This window comes from Natrix helvetica (assembly GCF_964273705.1).
Source record: "Natrix helvetica genome assembly, chromosome: 2".
Lineage (NCBI taxonomy): Eukaryota > Metazoa > Chordata > Lepidosauria > Squamata > Natricidae > Natrix > Natrix helvetica.
This window is the reverse complement of record NC_138552.1, coordinates 273,973,560-273,991,287: the sequence shown is the minus strand read 5'-3', so window position 1 is coordinate 273,991,287 and position 17,728 is coordinate 273,973,560. Positions and strand designations below refer to the sequence as shown.

The 17,728-nt window shown below is 41.3% G+C and overlaps 1 protein-coding gene across 1 annotated transcript in view; it reads right to left on the bottom strand.

Annotated features, from left to right (window-relative positions):
- RNF43 (ring finger protein 43) overlaps positions 1-17,728 on the bottom strand; it is a 53,992-nt gene that overhangs the window by 30,514 nt on the left and 5,750 nt on the right. Inside the window, exon 3 of the mRNA XM_081944339.1 lies at positions 2,551-2,673. Within this exon, the coding sequence (XP_081800465.1) occupies positions 2,551-2,673 (123 nt within the window). The remainder of the gene's footprint in view (positions 1-2,550; positions 2,674-17,728) is intronic.

Below are 17,728 nucleotides of genomic sequence, written 5' to 3'. Positions count from 1 at the left end.
GCCCATGTTTGCTCCACTGAAGCAATTGGGTCCTTCCCCCCACCCGTCCAAAAAAGGAAAACTACTAGCAAGAGTCTTCTTTCCCTCAGAATGTGATACTCTGGAGTATGTTGCCTTGGAAGATAGAGTCTCCATTGATCATTCTTAGGGGTAAGAAACCAAATCCTCCACCTGGATGAGATCATTTAGCCTAGCACTGCTCGGTTAGGATCTCTCCAAATTAAGCAGGAAAATTAGAAGTGCCCTCTCCAAAGGCTTGAGGCCAGGGGTGAAATTCATCAGGTTTTGACAAGTTCTGGAGAACCGTAGTGGAAATTTTGAGTAGTTGGGAGAACTGGCAAATACCCCCTCTGGCTGGCCCCAGAGTCGGGTGGTGGTGGAGATTTTGCAGTGTCCTTCCCTTGCCATGCCCACCAAGCCACGCCCACAGAACCAGTAGTTAAAAAAAAATTGAATTTCACCACTGCTTGAGAACCTGGGATTGGAAGGGCACAGTCAGGCCTTTGGAGTACATTGGTATGCCTCATCCTTGGGAATTTTAAGAGGCCTGGACTTCAACTCGCAGAATTCCTGATGGCTAGGGAATTCTAGAAGTTGGAGTCCCTCTCTCTTAAAAGTTGCAAAACTGAGAAACACTGGAGTAGGCTATGAGTCCCTTTGAGGGTTGAGGGGGAAGTACTTGCCACTGGCTATTTCTGTACAGTTCCTAGCACCTCTGGCACTGAAGAATCACAGTTGTGGACAATTCTGGCATGGAAATGGTTAACACCTGCCTCTTTTTGGAAGGAAGGAAAAGAGGAAGTCTGATGAGCAAAGTGCAGAGGCTGGAACACTCTCAGCAGCTGCCTTTGATCTCAGCGTCCTTGGAAAGCGTGTGTGAGCAGGTATCCGCCAGAATTGCTCCAGCAGGCTGGCTTCGCAATTGCCAAGCCTGCCTTGAACAGGGAGGTCAGAGGTTAGCAGCACAACTTCTCAGCTGTAAGATCAAAGGCACTGCAGATCTCAGGCTCCAGGATTGCCTGGGAGGTTGGGAAGGGAGAGAGCTTAAGTTTTGCTGTAAAGGCGCTCTCAAACTGGGAGACTGGTTACATTTCCTTTAAACCTTTCCAGCATTTCATCCCGTGGTTTGCACATGTGTGTGCATGTACATTTGGGATGAATTCCTACATGAATGTATCCTAATAGAATGTAAAAGACAAAAGGATAGAAACCTTAAATGTTCAGCAGTGGCCCTGTCTCTTAAAAATTATACTGGGCCTTTTAGCACCTCAGATGCTACAAAGCTTTTCAAGATTTTTGGGTCTGAGACAGTGGTGAAATTCAATTTGTTTTACTACCGGTTCTATGGGCGTGGCTTGGTGGGCATGGCAGGGGACGGATACTGCAAAATCTCCATCCCCACCCCACTCTGAGGCCAGCCAGAGGTGGTATTTGCCGGTTCTCCGAACTACTCAAAATTTCCACTACCAGTTCTCCAGAACCTGTCAGAACCTGCTGAATTTCACCACTGGTCTGAGAGATGAATTCACTAAAGGAAACGTGGCTCTCATTTTCAAAGCAAGGAGCATTGTGCAAATTTGCTCATCTCCCGAACATGGAGTCTAAACAATATAGCAGAAATTGTATATGGAATCATGGTCAACAGAGATGACTATCAAAGAGTCCCATTTGTTCCGTTGGAAGTCAGGCAGCAATTCGAAGCTGAGTTCAAGACACAGGATGATCAGTATTCCCTCCCCTCTTTAGGAAATCCAGCATTCCCTTGCATCATGCTGAGTATTTTGGGGGAGCAACAACTGAGATAAAATCACATTTCCACAACCAAATTTAACAATAACATGTTTTTTTTTAAAAAAAAAATCTGTTCAATTGTGTTCAGTTTTTTGGAAACTGTCAGGAAAAGTCCCTGCAAACTGCAAGTTTGTGTTCGTGGCAAGATTTTTCAGAAGTGGTTTTCCACCGCCTCCTTTCTAGAGCTAAGAGAAAGAGACTAGCCCAAGATCACCAAGCTGGCTTCGTGCCCAGGCAGGACTAGAACTCATAATCTCCCGGTTTCTAGTGTGATGCTTTAACCTCTATATACCAAATTCCCTTTCTTTACATTAAGTTAAAATAAGGTAAATGCATTTCTGGCAGATGGATTGATGGATGGATAGGCAAGTAGGTGACAGAAAGCCAGACAGACACATGGAAATCTGACACATGCACCCATTTATTGTACGTATGGAATCTTTAAAATACCAGTTCCCAAAGGCTCTCCTCCCCCTTTGCTAATGGAAAGAGGAGGCCCAGCAATACCAGCTCAATTGAAATGATCTGGAATGATAATTTCTGAAAAGTCTTGTTCATGCTTCATCTTTTTCAGTGGAAGAGAGTGCAAGGAAGAGAAACTAGAGTGTATGAGAGGCTGTAGCTCTGCCCATTTAGTTTGGGCCTTACCTATTTTGAATATATAGATACTCAGGAACTTAATTTTCAATCTGATCAACCAAGGAGCTGATCAAAAAGCTTTCTGAAGGAATTTATGAAGTCTGTTCTCAGCAGATATACCTTATTGGCCAATGACAGGCATGGCCGGAGATCCCGCTCAGGCCTTTCCAGTTTGACAATGGAGACAAATCCTGGAACAGTATGTTCATCCTCGCTGGTATTACACAAAGACAGGGGGTGGAACTGTGAAGAGAAAGGAAGGGAAAGTTACTACTGATGTATCATAAGGACAATGATTAAATCACAGGGCTTGAAGGGACCTCAGAGGTCTTCTAGTCCAATTCTCTGCTCAAAGCAGGAGCCTTACACCATCCCAAATGATTGTCCAGTCTGTTCTTGAAAACCTCCAGTGATTGAGTACCCACAACCCTGGAGGCAAGCTATTCCATTGATTAATTGCTCTCACTGCCAGAAAATTCCCCCTTTCTTCTAGATTGAATCTCTTTGATAAGGTTCCACCTATTGCTTCTTGTTTTGCCCTCTGGTGTCCTAGAGAATAAGTCAATCCTCTCTTCTTTGTGACAGCCCCTCAAGTACTGGAAGACAGCTATCATGTCCCCCTAATCCTTCTCTTCAATTGGCTAGACATTTCTAGCTCCCTCAGCTGCTTGCCATACCATTTAGCCTCCAAACCTTTTATCATTTCTGTTGCTCTTCCCTACATGTTTCCCAGTCTCAACGTCTTTTTTGTGATATAATGATCGTATAATGATGGTGGTATAATGTAATTGGCTTATATTGTAATACAGAAGATGGACCCTGCATTATTGAGGAAGGACGGCAGATCAACACTTGATGTGCAACTAAGATACAGGGTAAAGTACTACAATAAAACACAAAACCGGTTTCAGACAAACATTTACACTTTTTCATTATCATTGAGCTTAGCCATTCTTCCATTTTTTTGGACACAAGCTTAAGAGAAATGTTAAAGTATCTTCTGAATGGCCTCTTTAACTCATAATCTATCATGATTCACAATCTATCCAGATAAGCTTGCATTACAGCTCAGTTATCATGTTTGTTGGGAATTCTGAGGATCTGTCGACTCAATACACCCAATGAGCACAGATTACAAGGTGCTCTGCAGTGCACAATCAGGTATTTGATCAAGAGGTTTAAAAGAAAGATGCCCTGTGCTCTACATACAGTTACCCTTGAGTATCTTTTAGTAGCTGCCACCACTACAAAAATATTGCTGCATTATTTGTTAATATGGTAGAAGGTTTCCAGGAATGCATGGGACTTTTCTTCTTTCATTGTACCACTAATCAGTTTGCTTCTTAGTTCAGTTAAAGATTATCTAGCAAAGGTCCCAGCTAAAATTGGGTATGAATTAGTCACTTACAAAGACACTGCCTCTAGATTGTTTGTCTAGGTTTAAATCTTAGCTTTCATTTAGCAAGTCCCATTTTTAAAGATACCTTCATAATTAATGTCAAAAACTCCAAGGAAAGCAAACAGGACTGAAAGAAGGAACCATTCCTGTTTAGAATAGAAAGCTGGCAGCAAGGAAAGGATTATTCTTGCAAGATTACAGTTGCTCCATAAACACAGAGAGGTGTTTCCTTTGAATTCAAAATGCCCTGAAGCTTTGTTCATGCGATCTTGAATCACACAAACATTTATAAATACAACATAGATGCATATAAGTGCAAGAAAAATAATTTACTTTCATTCACAAGAATTTCCTTTTGGAATTTCAATGGATGATTGTTCCATAAAAAGCGTAAGAGAGCCTTTCTGAATCAATGCAATGTTCACCAGCATTCCAAGTCATTTAGTGTCTGATTTAGGAAGCATGCAGAATAAGGATACACCCTTTTCCACCTTTTGGTCCTGTTTTCAGTTCTACAATGCTTGTGAACTGGCAAGTTTCTCCACAGGGCCAGAGCTGTTACCATTGTGGATGTCAAATGGAGGAATTGCTTAGAATCTTGCCAGAGAGAGGAAGATAGAATGCTTTATTGGGAAGTTGCTCCATCTCCAATACCATTTGGTTGTTTCCAAAGGGTATGGTCTACTTAAAAAGAGCCCTGTCTAATGGCTGAGATGGGAATTGGGGTAGAATGTTCCAATCACAAAACTGAGCTTAAAAAAATAATAATAAAGGGAGCAATTGATCAGTCAACTTCAAGTAATGTGACATTACTTTAAGAAAACCTTTGTAACCGGATGATAAAGGGCAATTAAACAACAAAAATGGCCACCTAATGGAGGAGGTTGCTCTGTCAACTGGCGTAAACCCTTATTCAGTTGGTCAAGGGAAGGGCTTATGGCTAATGTAATGCCTGTTCTTCTGAGGAAAGAACGCCCATCTGCGCTGTTGCATCTGTTGTCTGATAGACCAAAGGTGAGCTCACACCTGCTGCCAGCTTTGGCAAAGGATCAAGGGAGAATTTCATTGAAAGTCTGATAGCATCTCTCCCCCCCCCCCTTTATACACACTGGTTAAAAGAAAGCTGGCACGCCTGTTTCACACAGCAGCTTCTCTGTGTGGGGCCAACAGTATGTCTGATGGATCAAAGGACGGAGTGTCGCATCTCAAAGATATGGTTCTTCACTTCCTAGCCATCATGGTATGGTTCACTAGTCTTAAAAAACCCAAAATTGCAACCTCTTTGCTGCTGCATTTCCAGAAATCTTCATCCCTGCACATGTCATTCAAATTTCTAGAGAGATATTTAGAGTTGAGGGATGTGGTCCTGCAGATGCTGTTGAATTACAACTAGAATTCTTCATCATCGGCCATGCAGGTTAGGCTACTAGTAATTCAGAAAAATCTGGAAGGCTATAGATTCTTTCTCTTTTGCTTGCAGTTATTTTAATGTACAGCACACATGTGGACATTAACTCTCAGAATGCAAAGGGAAATGCCTCTTCTCTCTCAGCACTGGTGCCATACACTATAGATAAAATTAGATTCTGGATTTAATAATCTGATTTAACTAAGCAGACCCTGGATTACTAGTCCAGAATCCTGCCTTAATTGCACACCCATTGCTGATGTACAAGGTTATTATCAGAGAACTAGGGAACTATATGCCACAGAGACCCGTTTTTGTGCCCTCAGTTGCCAAGGTGTATTTTGAACTCGTAATAACCTACTGTGGGACAATGAGACTTTGTAGCCTATATTTAATGAGGAAAAACAAACAACATCCTGACTTCTACATTACTGGAAGGCAGGGTAGAAAGTTTTTTTTTTTTTTAGATAAGTGACTGCAATAGAAAGCAACCAGAAGACAGGAAAGCAGAAAGAAAAGGACAGAAATTCCTGGAAAAGCATGTGTAATTTCCCCATAATTGGAGACACCTAAGCGGGCTGCCAATAGCAATTACTCCGACTGGAACAGAACCTATCTGGTGGAGAAGGGGAAACAATCTGACCAGTGGAAGACCTGCAAATAGCTGGTGAAGGAAGTTTGGGCAGCCTTCCCCAGCTCAGCGCTAGTATATTGAAAGCTTGCCCTTGACTTCGCTGGTGAAATACAGCATGGGAGATCTACCATATACTGAAGATTTCCCCATCCGAATTTCCAGATGTTTTAGGACTGAGGCTTTTAGAATTTCCAAGCCAGACCCTATCCCAATTCATCCAGCATGCTTAGCCTGGATGCAGAATAAAATCCATTTTTTCTGTGCTTTCCCCAGTACATTGCACCACAAATTGAGCAAACGTTCTGGGCTCCCAGAACACACCAAACCCGGATGCAGCATAACCAGGATTAGCAAACTGCGGAAACACAGCAGGGTGCGTTTATCTAACCCAAGGGTCCCCAAACTTGGCCCTTTTAAGACTTGTGCACTTCTCCAGCCAGCTCTGGCTGGAGAATTCTGGGAGTTGAAGTCCACAAGTCTTAAAATGGCCAAGTTTGAAGACCTCTGATCTAACCTTTTTAAGTATGTCGTGTGAACACAACCATCGAGGGGGCGCTAGGCTGGAGAAGCCCGCTCCACTCCGCTGGCCTTGAAAGCCAGAGGGGCTCCATCGAGCCGTCCGAACCGAGGGGCTGAGAAAGCGGCCACGAAAGACGCGCTCCCGGCTGCGGCGGCCCTCGCGGATTTCGACCACGTGCGGAGCAAAGGAAACCTCCGTTCGCTCCAGCGCGGTAAGTTTTGAAGGTCAGCCCTTCGCAGCGAGGCCCTTTGTCTGAGCTGGCCGGGCCTGCCCGTGTCCCTTTGCGGCTTGCCTGCAGGCCCTCGTCTCCAACTCTCGCCACAGCCAGCGGGAGCGGCCAGCAGGGCCTGCGAGGCCGCCTGTGGCGCGGCGAGATGAAAGGCGGGCCGCTAATGTAAGAGCCGGTGGCCTCCCCAGTGCCGTTTGAACTGTTTACAGATCGAGTTAACTATTACAGGCCGTGTGTATCTTGGCCGCCTGCCCGAATTCTTCCGCGCCCGTCAGATATTATTAAACAACCCTTTCGATGCTCGCCTGGAGTTCTTCCAACGCACCTCAGAGAGTTGCCGACACTCCAGGCGGAGCCTTTGGTTGGCACTCTTGTTCCCGAGGCCCAAACAAGAATCGCGGCCTCGGCCCCGGGGAGGCGGAGAGGGGGGATTTGGCTGGCTCTCGGCGGCGACTCAAAGGGAGAAGAAAACAGGGAGAGTCAAGCTTGGTAGACACGGAAAAAGCCCCAGGGTGGGCATAGAGCCTAAAGAGCACCCCCTCGCCTCAGCTCCCTGGGCAAGGTAAATGCCGTCTTAAACTGCCGGCCTCGGGTCTGCAGGCGACTGTAGAGTTGAATGGGCCGCTAATTGTGGCCGAGCTATTTCCTGGGGGGGGGGGAAGGGGGGGCAATAGGAGAGACACTTATGGAAGCCATGTTGAGGAAAGCCAGCAAATCCCCCTCAGCATTTCGGCTTTATTGCCACCCCCTAGTTATCTGGAGGTGCTTTTCTTAAGAGTGTATCTCTCAAGCTGTGCCTTTTATTAAATAGGGCAACTTATGACAATTAAGGCTTATGGTTGAGAGCTCTCTCCCCCTCCCCCCCCTGTTTAGGTGACCTGTGGCACAAGTGTTGACTAAATGGCAATTTATTGGTGGCCATAATTGTGAAATAAATCAGAACTGGTTGGATGTAGAGAATTCACTCAGTCATAAGCCGTGGTTTTTAAGCCATCATAGATGGGTTGGGGAAAACCAATTCAACCACTCTGTGCCTGAGCCTGTCAAATGCAACTGATAGTTCTTTGCCCCTGCATTGACCCAAATTAGCTTAATAAAAAAAAAAACTAGTTCAACTATTATTAATGAATTAGGAGAACCAGTGTGAACTAGTGGCTGCGAGGAAAACCCAATCAGTCAGGCCAGTATTATCTCCATTTTGGAGACTAAAGGAGTTTGAAAGACATTTCTTTCAAACCAATCCGCTCGCACAGAGAGGGCCTCCTCCAGGTGCCGTCCACTAGACAGTGTCGGGGGGCGGCGCCTAGGAGTAGAGCCTTCTCTGTGGCGGGCCCAGCCCTGTGGAATGACCTCCCTCCGGATATTAGGAATACCTCTGACCTCCGCTCCTTTCGTATTAAGCTTAAGACCCACCTATTCCTAGCAGCTGGCCTGGCTCAACTTTGATCTAACCATATCGCTCCTGACGGGCTTTTACTGGGTATTTTAATTATATTTAATTATCTAGGGGTTTTTAAATACTGTATTTTAATTGTTTTATTTATCAGCCGACCTCCTCCTTGTGTATGTCTCCGTATATGTCTCTGTTATATGTTTGTTTTGTCCATATTTATTTCATATGTTTCATTGTACGCCGCCCCGAGTCCTTCGGGAGAGGGTGCGGCTAAGAAATAAATATTTATTATTCTATTAAAACCACCAAGCTCAAGAAAGATGAGAGTAGTTTTGTGGTATTAAGGGTGTCACCTCACCTTTCTCCAATGTATTGTGTTTTCAAAGAACTTGTTGGCTTAATTGAGGAACATAGTCTGTCAATTTGAGCCCTAGATAGTATGAATCAAGACCGAGACTTCTTGGAGTATATACAGAATGTCTTTACTTCAATATAAAGCAAATATATACTCCTCATTGTAATACATCACTTTTGAGGTAAAAGAAACCAGAAGCATTATATATATATTTAAAGCTAATTAAACCAGTCTAAAAATGTTACATAATGGGCAATTCTTGGTCATTGCTCAGTAGTAACAGAAAAGTTCCTCATCTTAGAGTTGCTCTTTCTCTTTTTGGTTTTGGGTCACCAGTTCATTAATGACCTGCATCTATCAAGCGTTCCAGATCTTTTCAAGATACAGGTAGTCCTTGATTTATAACAGTTCGTTTAGTGTCTGTTAAACGTTACAACAGCACTGAAAAATGTGACTGTCACCATTTTTCACACTTAGAACCGTTGCAGCATCCCCATGGTCATGTGATCAGAATTCAGATGCTTTGCAACTGACTCATGTTTATGACAGTTGCAGTGCCCCAAGGTCATGTGATCAACTTTTGTATGCTTCTGACAAGCAAAGTCAATAGGGAAGTCACACTCACTTAACAATTGCGTTCCTTAAACAATTGCAGTGACTCACTTAACCACCATGGCAAGAAAGGTCATAAAATATAGCAAAATTCACTTAACAACTGTGACGTAGCAATAGAAATTTTAGTTCAATTGTGGTTGTAAGTCGAGGACTACCTGTATTCCCAAACCACGTACCCAGGTAGCTGTGTCTTTCTGAAGAGACCCTATTTTGTTTATTGTAGATCATTTCAGGGGTGGTATTTTTTTTAAACTGTGGTTGTAGTAGCAGAGGTACACTAGGATTGTCATGCTGAGTGCTATAACATTTTCCCCCAAGGCTCTTTGCTCCCACTACCTCTGAAGGGGCAGACTGCTTTTGGCTGCACTCCAGCCTCTATAAATGCAGGCTTGAGAAAGCCAATGTGCTTTGAAGGGCTCACCCCCCCCCCCCCACATCCAGGCACAGCAGCTGTTTTTTTTTTATCTGTTACCCTTCAGGTGGGTTGAATTTCATTTTTCAGAGTTCCCCAACAAGCCATGGGTTGAAGCCCTACCCATCTACTGTAGAGAGTAAATAATTAGAGCAGCCAGCCAGAGAGACATAATTCAATCATTGTGCCCCAGATCAATTAGCACCATTGTAATGGAATTTTGATACAGTACATTACCTAAATTGTGCTAGAAATCTTAACAACTATGACTGCTCATAAACTGATGCAACTTTCTTTTTGTAGAGTTTCCCTATCACCATTATGTTCAGAATCCCATTTAAATAAAGCACTTCTAGTGTTCATAGCAACTTAAGCAAGACATTGGCAGATGGGGAGCCTCGGCTCATGCAGAGAAGCCTGAGAGGAGCTGAGTGGGCAGGGAGGTCTGTAAACAAGTGTGCAGCTTGGAACTCTGGGCTGAGTTAATGTGCTCCTGCTGGAAAGCCTGGGAGCTTGCTGTTGGCAGGTTTCGATCTCCCGCATCCCGTGTCACTAGGAGCCATTTGCTGGCTCCTCCAGCTTCCCAGCTTGTTCAGGCAGGCCTGTCCTGCTAAGAGAGGGAGGAATTTGATTCTCACCCCCAGGGGCTTGCTAAGTAACTCTCCTGCACTTCAAAGGAGCTCTTTATTTTGCCTTAGTGATCACACCCTGCAAAAATTTCCCACTGACAAAAGAAATCGTTTTATAGGCAAAGGAGGGATTGGAATGTCTCCTCAACCCTGATGAAGGAAGAAGGACTCAACACACACCCTGGAAGAGACAAGGCATGGAGTTGTGGTCTCTGCAGTGATAAGTGCTGAGACATAAGATCATCTGAAAGTTGGAAGAATCCTGTTGGATCCCATCCAGCATCCTGTTTCCCAAAGGGATAAACCACATGTCCTCTAAAAGCCTATAAGAAGGGTGAGAAAGCTTACCCCTATACATAGAATTCCAACATAAAATATCGTCACAGACCTCTGCCATGGATTGTGATCTAAGATTGTTATAACAATGTCAATCACAGTCTTCATTCTGGAATTCTATGGCATTAATCCCAAATCTTACTCAATGCAAAGGGAGAGGCACAGGCTTCCATTAGTAATCTTGAGACTGGACCAAATCTAATATATTTTCATTCTTAGATTAAGCTAAAAGGTCACACTAACTTCAACTGAACTTTCTAGATCTTTGGAACTTCAAGCACCATAGTTAACAAGAATTTTTTGACCTTGCAGGTTTGGGAATAATAAAGTTGAATGCCAGTAACTCTGAAGGACAATGTGATGTTTTCTGGGTACCCAGAGAAAAAAATATTATCAGCTAACTGTACAAACCTGGATAAAATGCCCTGCTCGTGTTTTTGTTTAATTTTGTTTTAATAGTTGCAATATCTGCGCTCTGACCTGTGGGTAGGTTGCTAGAATTAACTAGATGAAACCCTAGCACTCATGCAGTGTCCCAGGTAGATAGGCAACTAGGCCAAGAAGCTTCAGCAATAATTTGTGCTACTTAGTACTGACATTGCAAATTAACAGAGGATGGGAGATATGGATATGGTATACATCTGGAATAGGATTAGCTTCTTTTAGATTGTAGCCCCATCTGGGCCAGAAGGTCTTCCTTATCTGCCCATAGTACTTACACCTGATATCTGATATATCAGATATCACAGAAACTGACATAACTTAAGTCATGACTGTGTTCACACGGCATGTTTATCCTGGTTAAGTAATGACTTGGCAGGGGCAGCATTTGTAAAACATTATATGCTTTATTAGTTTTAACCTTGGGTGGGGGTTTTTGTGGCCCAGCATTTTGTAAAATTGGGTTAATTTATGGATCATTATATTTTCAAATCCAGAAAATTAGTTAATTAGTACCCAGGTGAAGTGGACTGTGTGAATGCTGCCAGTGAGGAATATTAATGGAAATTCTTAAAACTTATGTTACCACACAAAAAGTTTACATTTTTTTTTCATTCTCTCTTTTTCCTGCTGACCCTCATCCCAACAATCAATTACAGGTGATAACTCAGGTTGCAGAAAAATATAGACCAGCCAGCACTCATTGTCAATATATAACAATTGTGGGACTTAAAGCCAGTCTCCCACAAAAATACTTTTGAGCAAGAAAAATAGTTAATCATCTGCTATGGCCTCTTTCATATGTATATTCATTAATGTGTGTTGAAGACATTTCTGCCCCAGTCCTTAAATACAAATATAGTGCAAGATAGTAGCCCATGAGGGGAAGCCTGTTCGAAAGTCAGATGCCTCCATAAGACCTAAAAAGAGCTATTTTTTGCAACCAGTTGCCTGAATGCCATTTTTTCATTGGAAGGGAAGTTGTAGATCAATTCCCAACTCGGCATTAGATGAAACAGAGTTTGACCCGTGAAATGTGAGTTTGCAGCTATTCATAAAATCTACAAAAGATCCTGGTCTTTAATTTAACCTAGCCCTTTTTCAACTTTAAATGTACTGGACTTGGTGCTGATGAGAATTATGGGAATTAGACACGTTTTGTGAGAATCAGGTTGGGGAAAATAATTAATAGTTAATATTTGGCTGAGCACAAGCAGATGCCATTGGTTTATGCAACATACTAGAAACTCAGAAAAATCCCACTGGTAGAACCACAAATGATCCTACCATTCTCCAGTGGTGGTATTGTATATGCAATTGTTCTAATTCTTTGTAATGGAACTTTAATTTAAAGTCTCTACAACCATAGTATCTGAACATATGTAGATCCTTGAAGGATCAGTCTACTTTTATATTTAATGATCAACTAGAGAAATCTGGTGAGATTACTAGATTGAAATATGAAGGCTCCAGTCCTCCCTTTTTGTTTATGCTTATTCAGGTGGGTGCTCTATAGTCTCATGCCACTATGTTTTCTCCATAAATTTTTCAGCTCCAGAGTGCAGTCCTAAAACCCAACATTTCAAGGGAGCAGAGACTCAGTGGGGCTTCCTCAAAAAAAAACACCCTGTGGATCTAGAGATTTCAATGTATATTCCCCAGCTGTCTAAAATGGTAACTCTTTTCTGTGCCTGAGTGATCTTGTGATTCCAAATGTATACCTAGTTTAGAAGCACCCTTAAGTACTTCAAAAGAACATGGAAATCTAACTTAGAGCCCCTGTGCTGGTGTTTAAAGAAATAATTGTTAGGGGGAGAAGAAAAATGTGAGGAATATTAGTGCATGTCTGTTCATGTTTATTCAGAAGCAGCAGCAGTGATTCTGTCCTTTTAACACTTGCTGTTCATCCTAGATCAGCATTCCCCAATCCAGTGTTCCTCAGAGAACCCATATGGCTAAGATTTAAGGAGTTGTTGTCCAGATGGGGATGCTTCTCAAAAACCTCTCACTCAATTTTTCTCCTAGTAGGACCTTTTCCAAGGTGGGATTCTGTACAGTTTTGTCTTGTCAAATTTTAAACAGAATACTACATAATCAACATTTGCTGCAGCCTTTCTTTCTGTTTTGCCTTTTCACCTTTTCTATTGCAAAATCTCTGCTATAATATATTTCTCTTGAAGCTAATAAAACTTTTCAATCTCACAATTCAAATTTCAGGGAGGCTAGTTCAGAATTTAATACATTTAAGCTTGGAGGAAGAGAGGAATTCTTGTGTTCCCTTATTAATTTCACTGGTCACTCTACGGCTATTGTACAGTGTTTGTACAGCTAAAGCAGCTTTTTGAAGCTACACTGTGTTAACCCTTTTGATGTAACATCAGATCTAGATCTGTGTCTCAGCATAAGAATGGAGGGTCAGTCTTCACAGCATCCATTTCAAAGGGCTTCACAGATCAATTGTACTTTGTGCCCAAAAGCCCACTTATTGGTTAATCATTACACAAATCAGCACTAAGGAAATGCAGTCAATGGACAAGGGAAGTTAAAGATACCCATTAAAAAGTTTATGACCCATACTGGGTCCAGGACAGTCAAAGGATATTAAATTCAGCTGAAATTACAAGGACAACAAATTTCAAATTATCTGAGAGATCTGGCTGCCATTGTGATATTAGACACTTCTTTATAATAATAGAAAATATATGACAGTAGTTTCTTTTTTTTAAAATAGCCACTGGTATTGCTTAATCAAAAACCTACAAATTGGTTTCCTCAGAAGTTTACTTTTGATATGAAGAGCTTGCCTTTCTTTAAATCCAAGGTTGAAAATGCCTTCTTTGATGGCCATACGTGTCATGAACATTTCTCTTTATGTTAATTTAAAACATGCACACCTGTAATAAAAAAATCTGGGCCAGATCTACATAGGCTTTTTATCTTGGCAGTATGACATCTATCTTACTCAAGATTCACATGACACATGTCAACTTTATCTCAGCATAGTAGTTTTCTCAGCCTGCCTTTTTAATGAATTGGTGGTGTAATACAGCAATTTGTAGTGCCCAGTAGAATGTTTTTATATAGGAATATTTAAGGCAGTTTCCAATATGGAAAAATGTTTGCTGTTTGTTAGAAACAGTGAGGAAGTAGTGAAGGAAGGAAAAGAAACAAGGGTCATAAAGACATTTAATATAAAATAAATATAAAATAGGTTGATGGGAAGAACAATCCACTGGGCATAAGAGCTTCAAGATATGTCTCTAATGGAGCATCATAACAAGAATTGAGATTTGGCAGCTTCATAAGCTAACTGTATACCATAATTTGTATTTTATGATGAGTTACTTCATTCACTTTGGAAGATGATAGTTGTTCCTGCATCTAAGTGAAGTTTTAGAAACCATGACAGAAAGCAGCAACTAGAACTTCTAATGAAATGTATATACCTCATTTAAAACTTCCAAAGTCTTAGTATTGTGAAAATGCTTCACTGCACCATAGTGCATACACCATTGCATTAATTGCCACATATCTTTAGATTATTAGTTATACCAAATATGAAAACCCTGATGTCTCATCGCTACAAGGGGCTCTAGTGTAAATCCTCACTAGAGACATATAGTAGGATTTGCCTTCATTATCAATTCAGTTTATGGCAACTAATATATCTGGGATGGGCTAATTAAGGATTATCACCACCAAAATAAAGAGCTATGGATTGGGAGAATGAGACAAGGATGCTCAACCCTAAGAATATTTACACCACATGTTAAAAAAATGTGGCTAACCATTTGTGGGCAAGACAGATGAACAGAAAGAAACCAATTTGAAATGAAAATAATAATTTGCATAACATTTGCAGACCCTTCCCAGTCCAGATTTAGACTTCAGGAAATGGATCTACTTTATTGCTCTGTTGAAATAACTGTGGCTTACAACCAGACTGGAGAGTCTGGGTGCATCCACTGCAACTTCTAGCTGAGATTCCAAAAAATATTTTAAGTGATGTTGGGCCCCCCTGTAATTACTCTGCCAATGTAAGGTAGTCTCTCTCTGATGTTGTTTAACATTAATTAACATTCAAATTCATTTGTACCTTTTGAAATACAACATCTGTTTCCCCCAAAAATTAAGAGTCAGATGTGGTCCTTATCCACTCATAGCACCCCCTTTTCCCCTTTTCACTAAGAAATATGTTAGCAGCCTAATAACAATATTGGGAACCCACCTTTTAGCTAGAAGCATGCTAAATATAGACAAGGGACTATGGCATTAACAATCATCCATGTGTGAAGAATTGAGCCAATTATAAGGGATCTTATCAGATAGTAGGAATACCAATCCTTCTTACAGGAGGCATCTTAATAACTATATCAAATGATGCCCATGTATTACAGAATCTTTCTGCACATTAAAGAAAAGCCTCAATTACTCTTCTGTGGCTTTGTACCCTTTGATAGTTATATTAAAAATTTCAACACACAGCATATTCTATAACATGGAGGTGTAGAAGGTTCTCAAATATGAAACTTAAGATGGCAATGTATGAGGGGATTGTACTGTTTCATTGTACATTTTGGATCAAACTTCGTTTTACTCACATTATTAAAACAAGCTAGCACCATGAGGAAATCTAGGTATTAAGCATCTTAAAACTACTGCCACATCCAAAGACATAATAATATCCCTGTTCTGTATATTTAATGCATGTAAATGCTGTTGCATGTTTCTTATTGGTAAAAGCATCAATGGGAATTTAGGACAAATGTAATTAAATGCTATCGATAAAACTGGGACTATGCCTTTTGATTCCTACAAATCAACTTCTTGCCACCAAAAGGAATTTGAAACACCTATAATTCTTCCTCTTCATAGAAATATCTGTGGCTTGCACAGGATGGGGATAAAAAGATGTGTTTTTTCTTTCCCTAGAAATATTATGAAGTTACTGCCAGAACATCCAAATTGTTGTGGTTAGCTAGTTATATGGTATAGCACAACATAGCCTTCTGAAGAGTATGAACTGCTGGGTGAGTAGCAATTCTGTATGCTTTGAATACAGAGCTGAAGAATGAAGAGAGAAAAGCAGGGCTGGGTAGAACACCCCCCCCCCCCAAAAGTATAACAGAAAAAATCTGCAGGAAGAACAGGAGAGAGAGAGCTAAGAATGGCACAGAAAGAAAATGCGAATTGTATGAGCCTCAGTGATAAGGGAAGGGGGGGGGGGTGTCAAAGAAAGGCTTGGCAATGACAAAATGAAAGTATAAACTGAGATAGGTAAAAAAAGCATGAATACATAGAAATGAAAAGGAGGTTAAAACTATGGCAAAACATTTTATATTGTTGCTATAGTGATGAAACTCTTGTGGATTATTATATCTGTTATAAACTAGCCTTTTGATTGTCCAGTTTATATTAGACACTTGGGTTGTCTTGGCATCAGGATACACACCTCCAATTCTGCAGGTTTATTCCTGGCTAAAAGCTTGCAGTCCAAAGCTACATATGTAGTTTTGGATTGCAAGCTATATTTTTTTTTAAATACAAAATTGGAAGAAATTGAATTTTATCCAGTTTCAAGACATACCAACTTCTATGACGCAACACGGATGTAGAGTATAATAAAAACTGATTTACTGTATTCTCGCTTCTCTTTTCTCCAAAGACTATTATAACATGGGACTACCACCAGCCTGACTTAAAATGTCACTACATCTTGTTTTAAACGCCCATTGAGAATTTGGGCTTCAAATTTAGCTTGTTTAAATCCCTACCCCATCCCTTATGCTTCTTTCCCCTCAGCTGTTCCTTTTATTTATCTCAATTCCTTTTCTGTTCTGTACTCCTTTCTACAGATAGCAACACTTGAACTTTCATTCCTTTAATGGTCAGCTACTGATTCTCTTGGGGACCATCTGAATGTTGATTGCATGAAGATGGATAAGCCCCACAGTCCATGTCTATAACTGACTCTTAGCAAGTCTCAGGTTCATGGCCACATTACATTCTGCAGATATTTCTTTTGTCTCCAGATTAGCAAGTGGGGTGGTGGTGGTGTTATTTCAAAGATATTGCGTTACTGACCTAGAGACTATGCGATATTTCCCCTTATTCTTTTCCCCTTGGCCTTACTCAACTGTCAGTTTACTCCCCTATTGAGCTTTCAACTTCTAGTGGCTGATCACCTGCTGGGATCCCTTCTGTTTCTAAATGCACCATAACTTGAACATTTGCCATTCATTCTCACCTTCCACTCTTCTGCCTTTTCCATGAGGAACATCTAACTTAGGAGATAATCTACTGGTGCCAGTTGCCCAGTGAAATGGTGGATGTCTCTCTTTTTCCTTAGCCACATTGACACTTGCCTTCACACCAAGATGAACTATTAATTCTCCACACAAGCAGCTGGTCAATATAATAAAACCTCTCAATCTGGCAGTTGTAAATTATCTACCTTCAGCAAGTCAGTTTTCAAACTGTAGCAGGGTTTGGTTCCTCAGAAGAAGTGCCTGCATGACAACTTCTTCCTCTTCTGATACAAAAAGGACACCCCCTGCATCCACCAAAATCAATTGCCTTCTCCTCTGGGATAATCTTAAATAATTTAATATGTAACATCCAGGATGCAATATGACAGTGTTTTTAGTGGAGCTGGCCCTAAAAGACATCTCAGAAACTTCACTTAACCTGAAAAACAGTAGCTGTTTGCTTTGAAACATCTGGAAATGGAAATCTGTATCTACAAAATAACTGCTCAGCTGGTTCAGCTATTTGTTTCTTCTAGATCAGTGGTTCTCAACCTGTGGGTCGGGACCTCTTTGGGGGTCGAACAACCCTTTCACAGGGGTCGCCTAAGACCATCAGAAAACACATATTTTCAAAAAAATATGGAAAACATAAAATAATTTTATGGTTGGGGGTCACCAC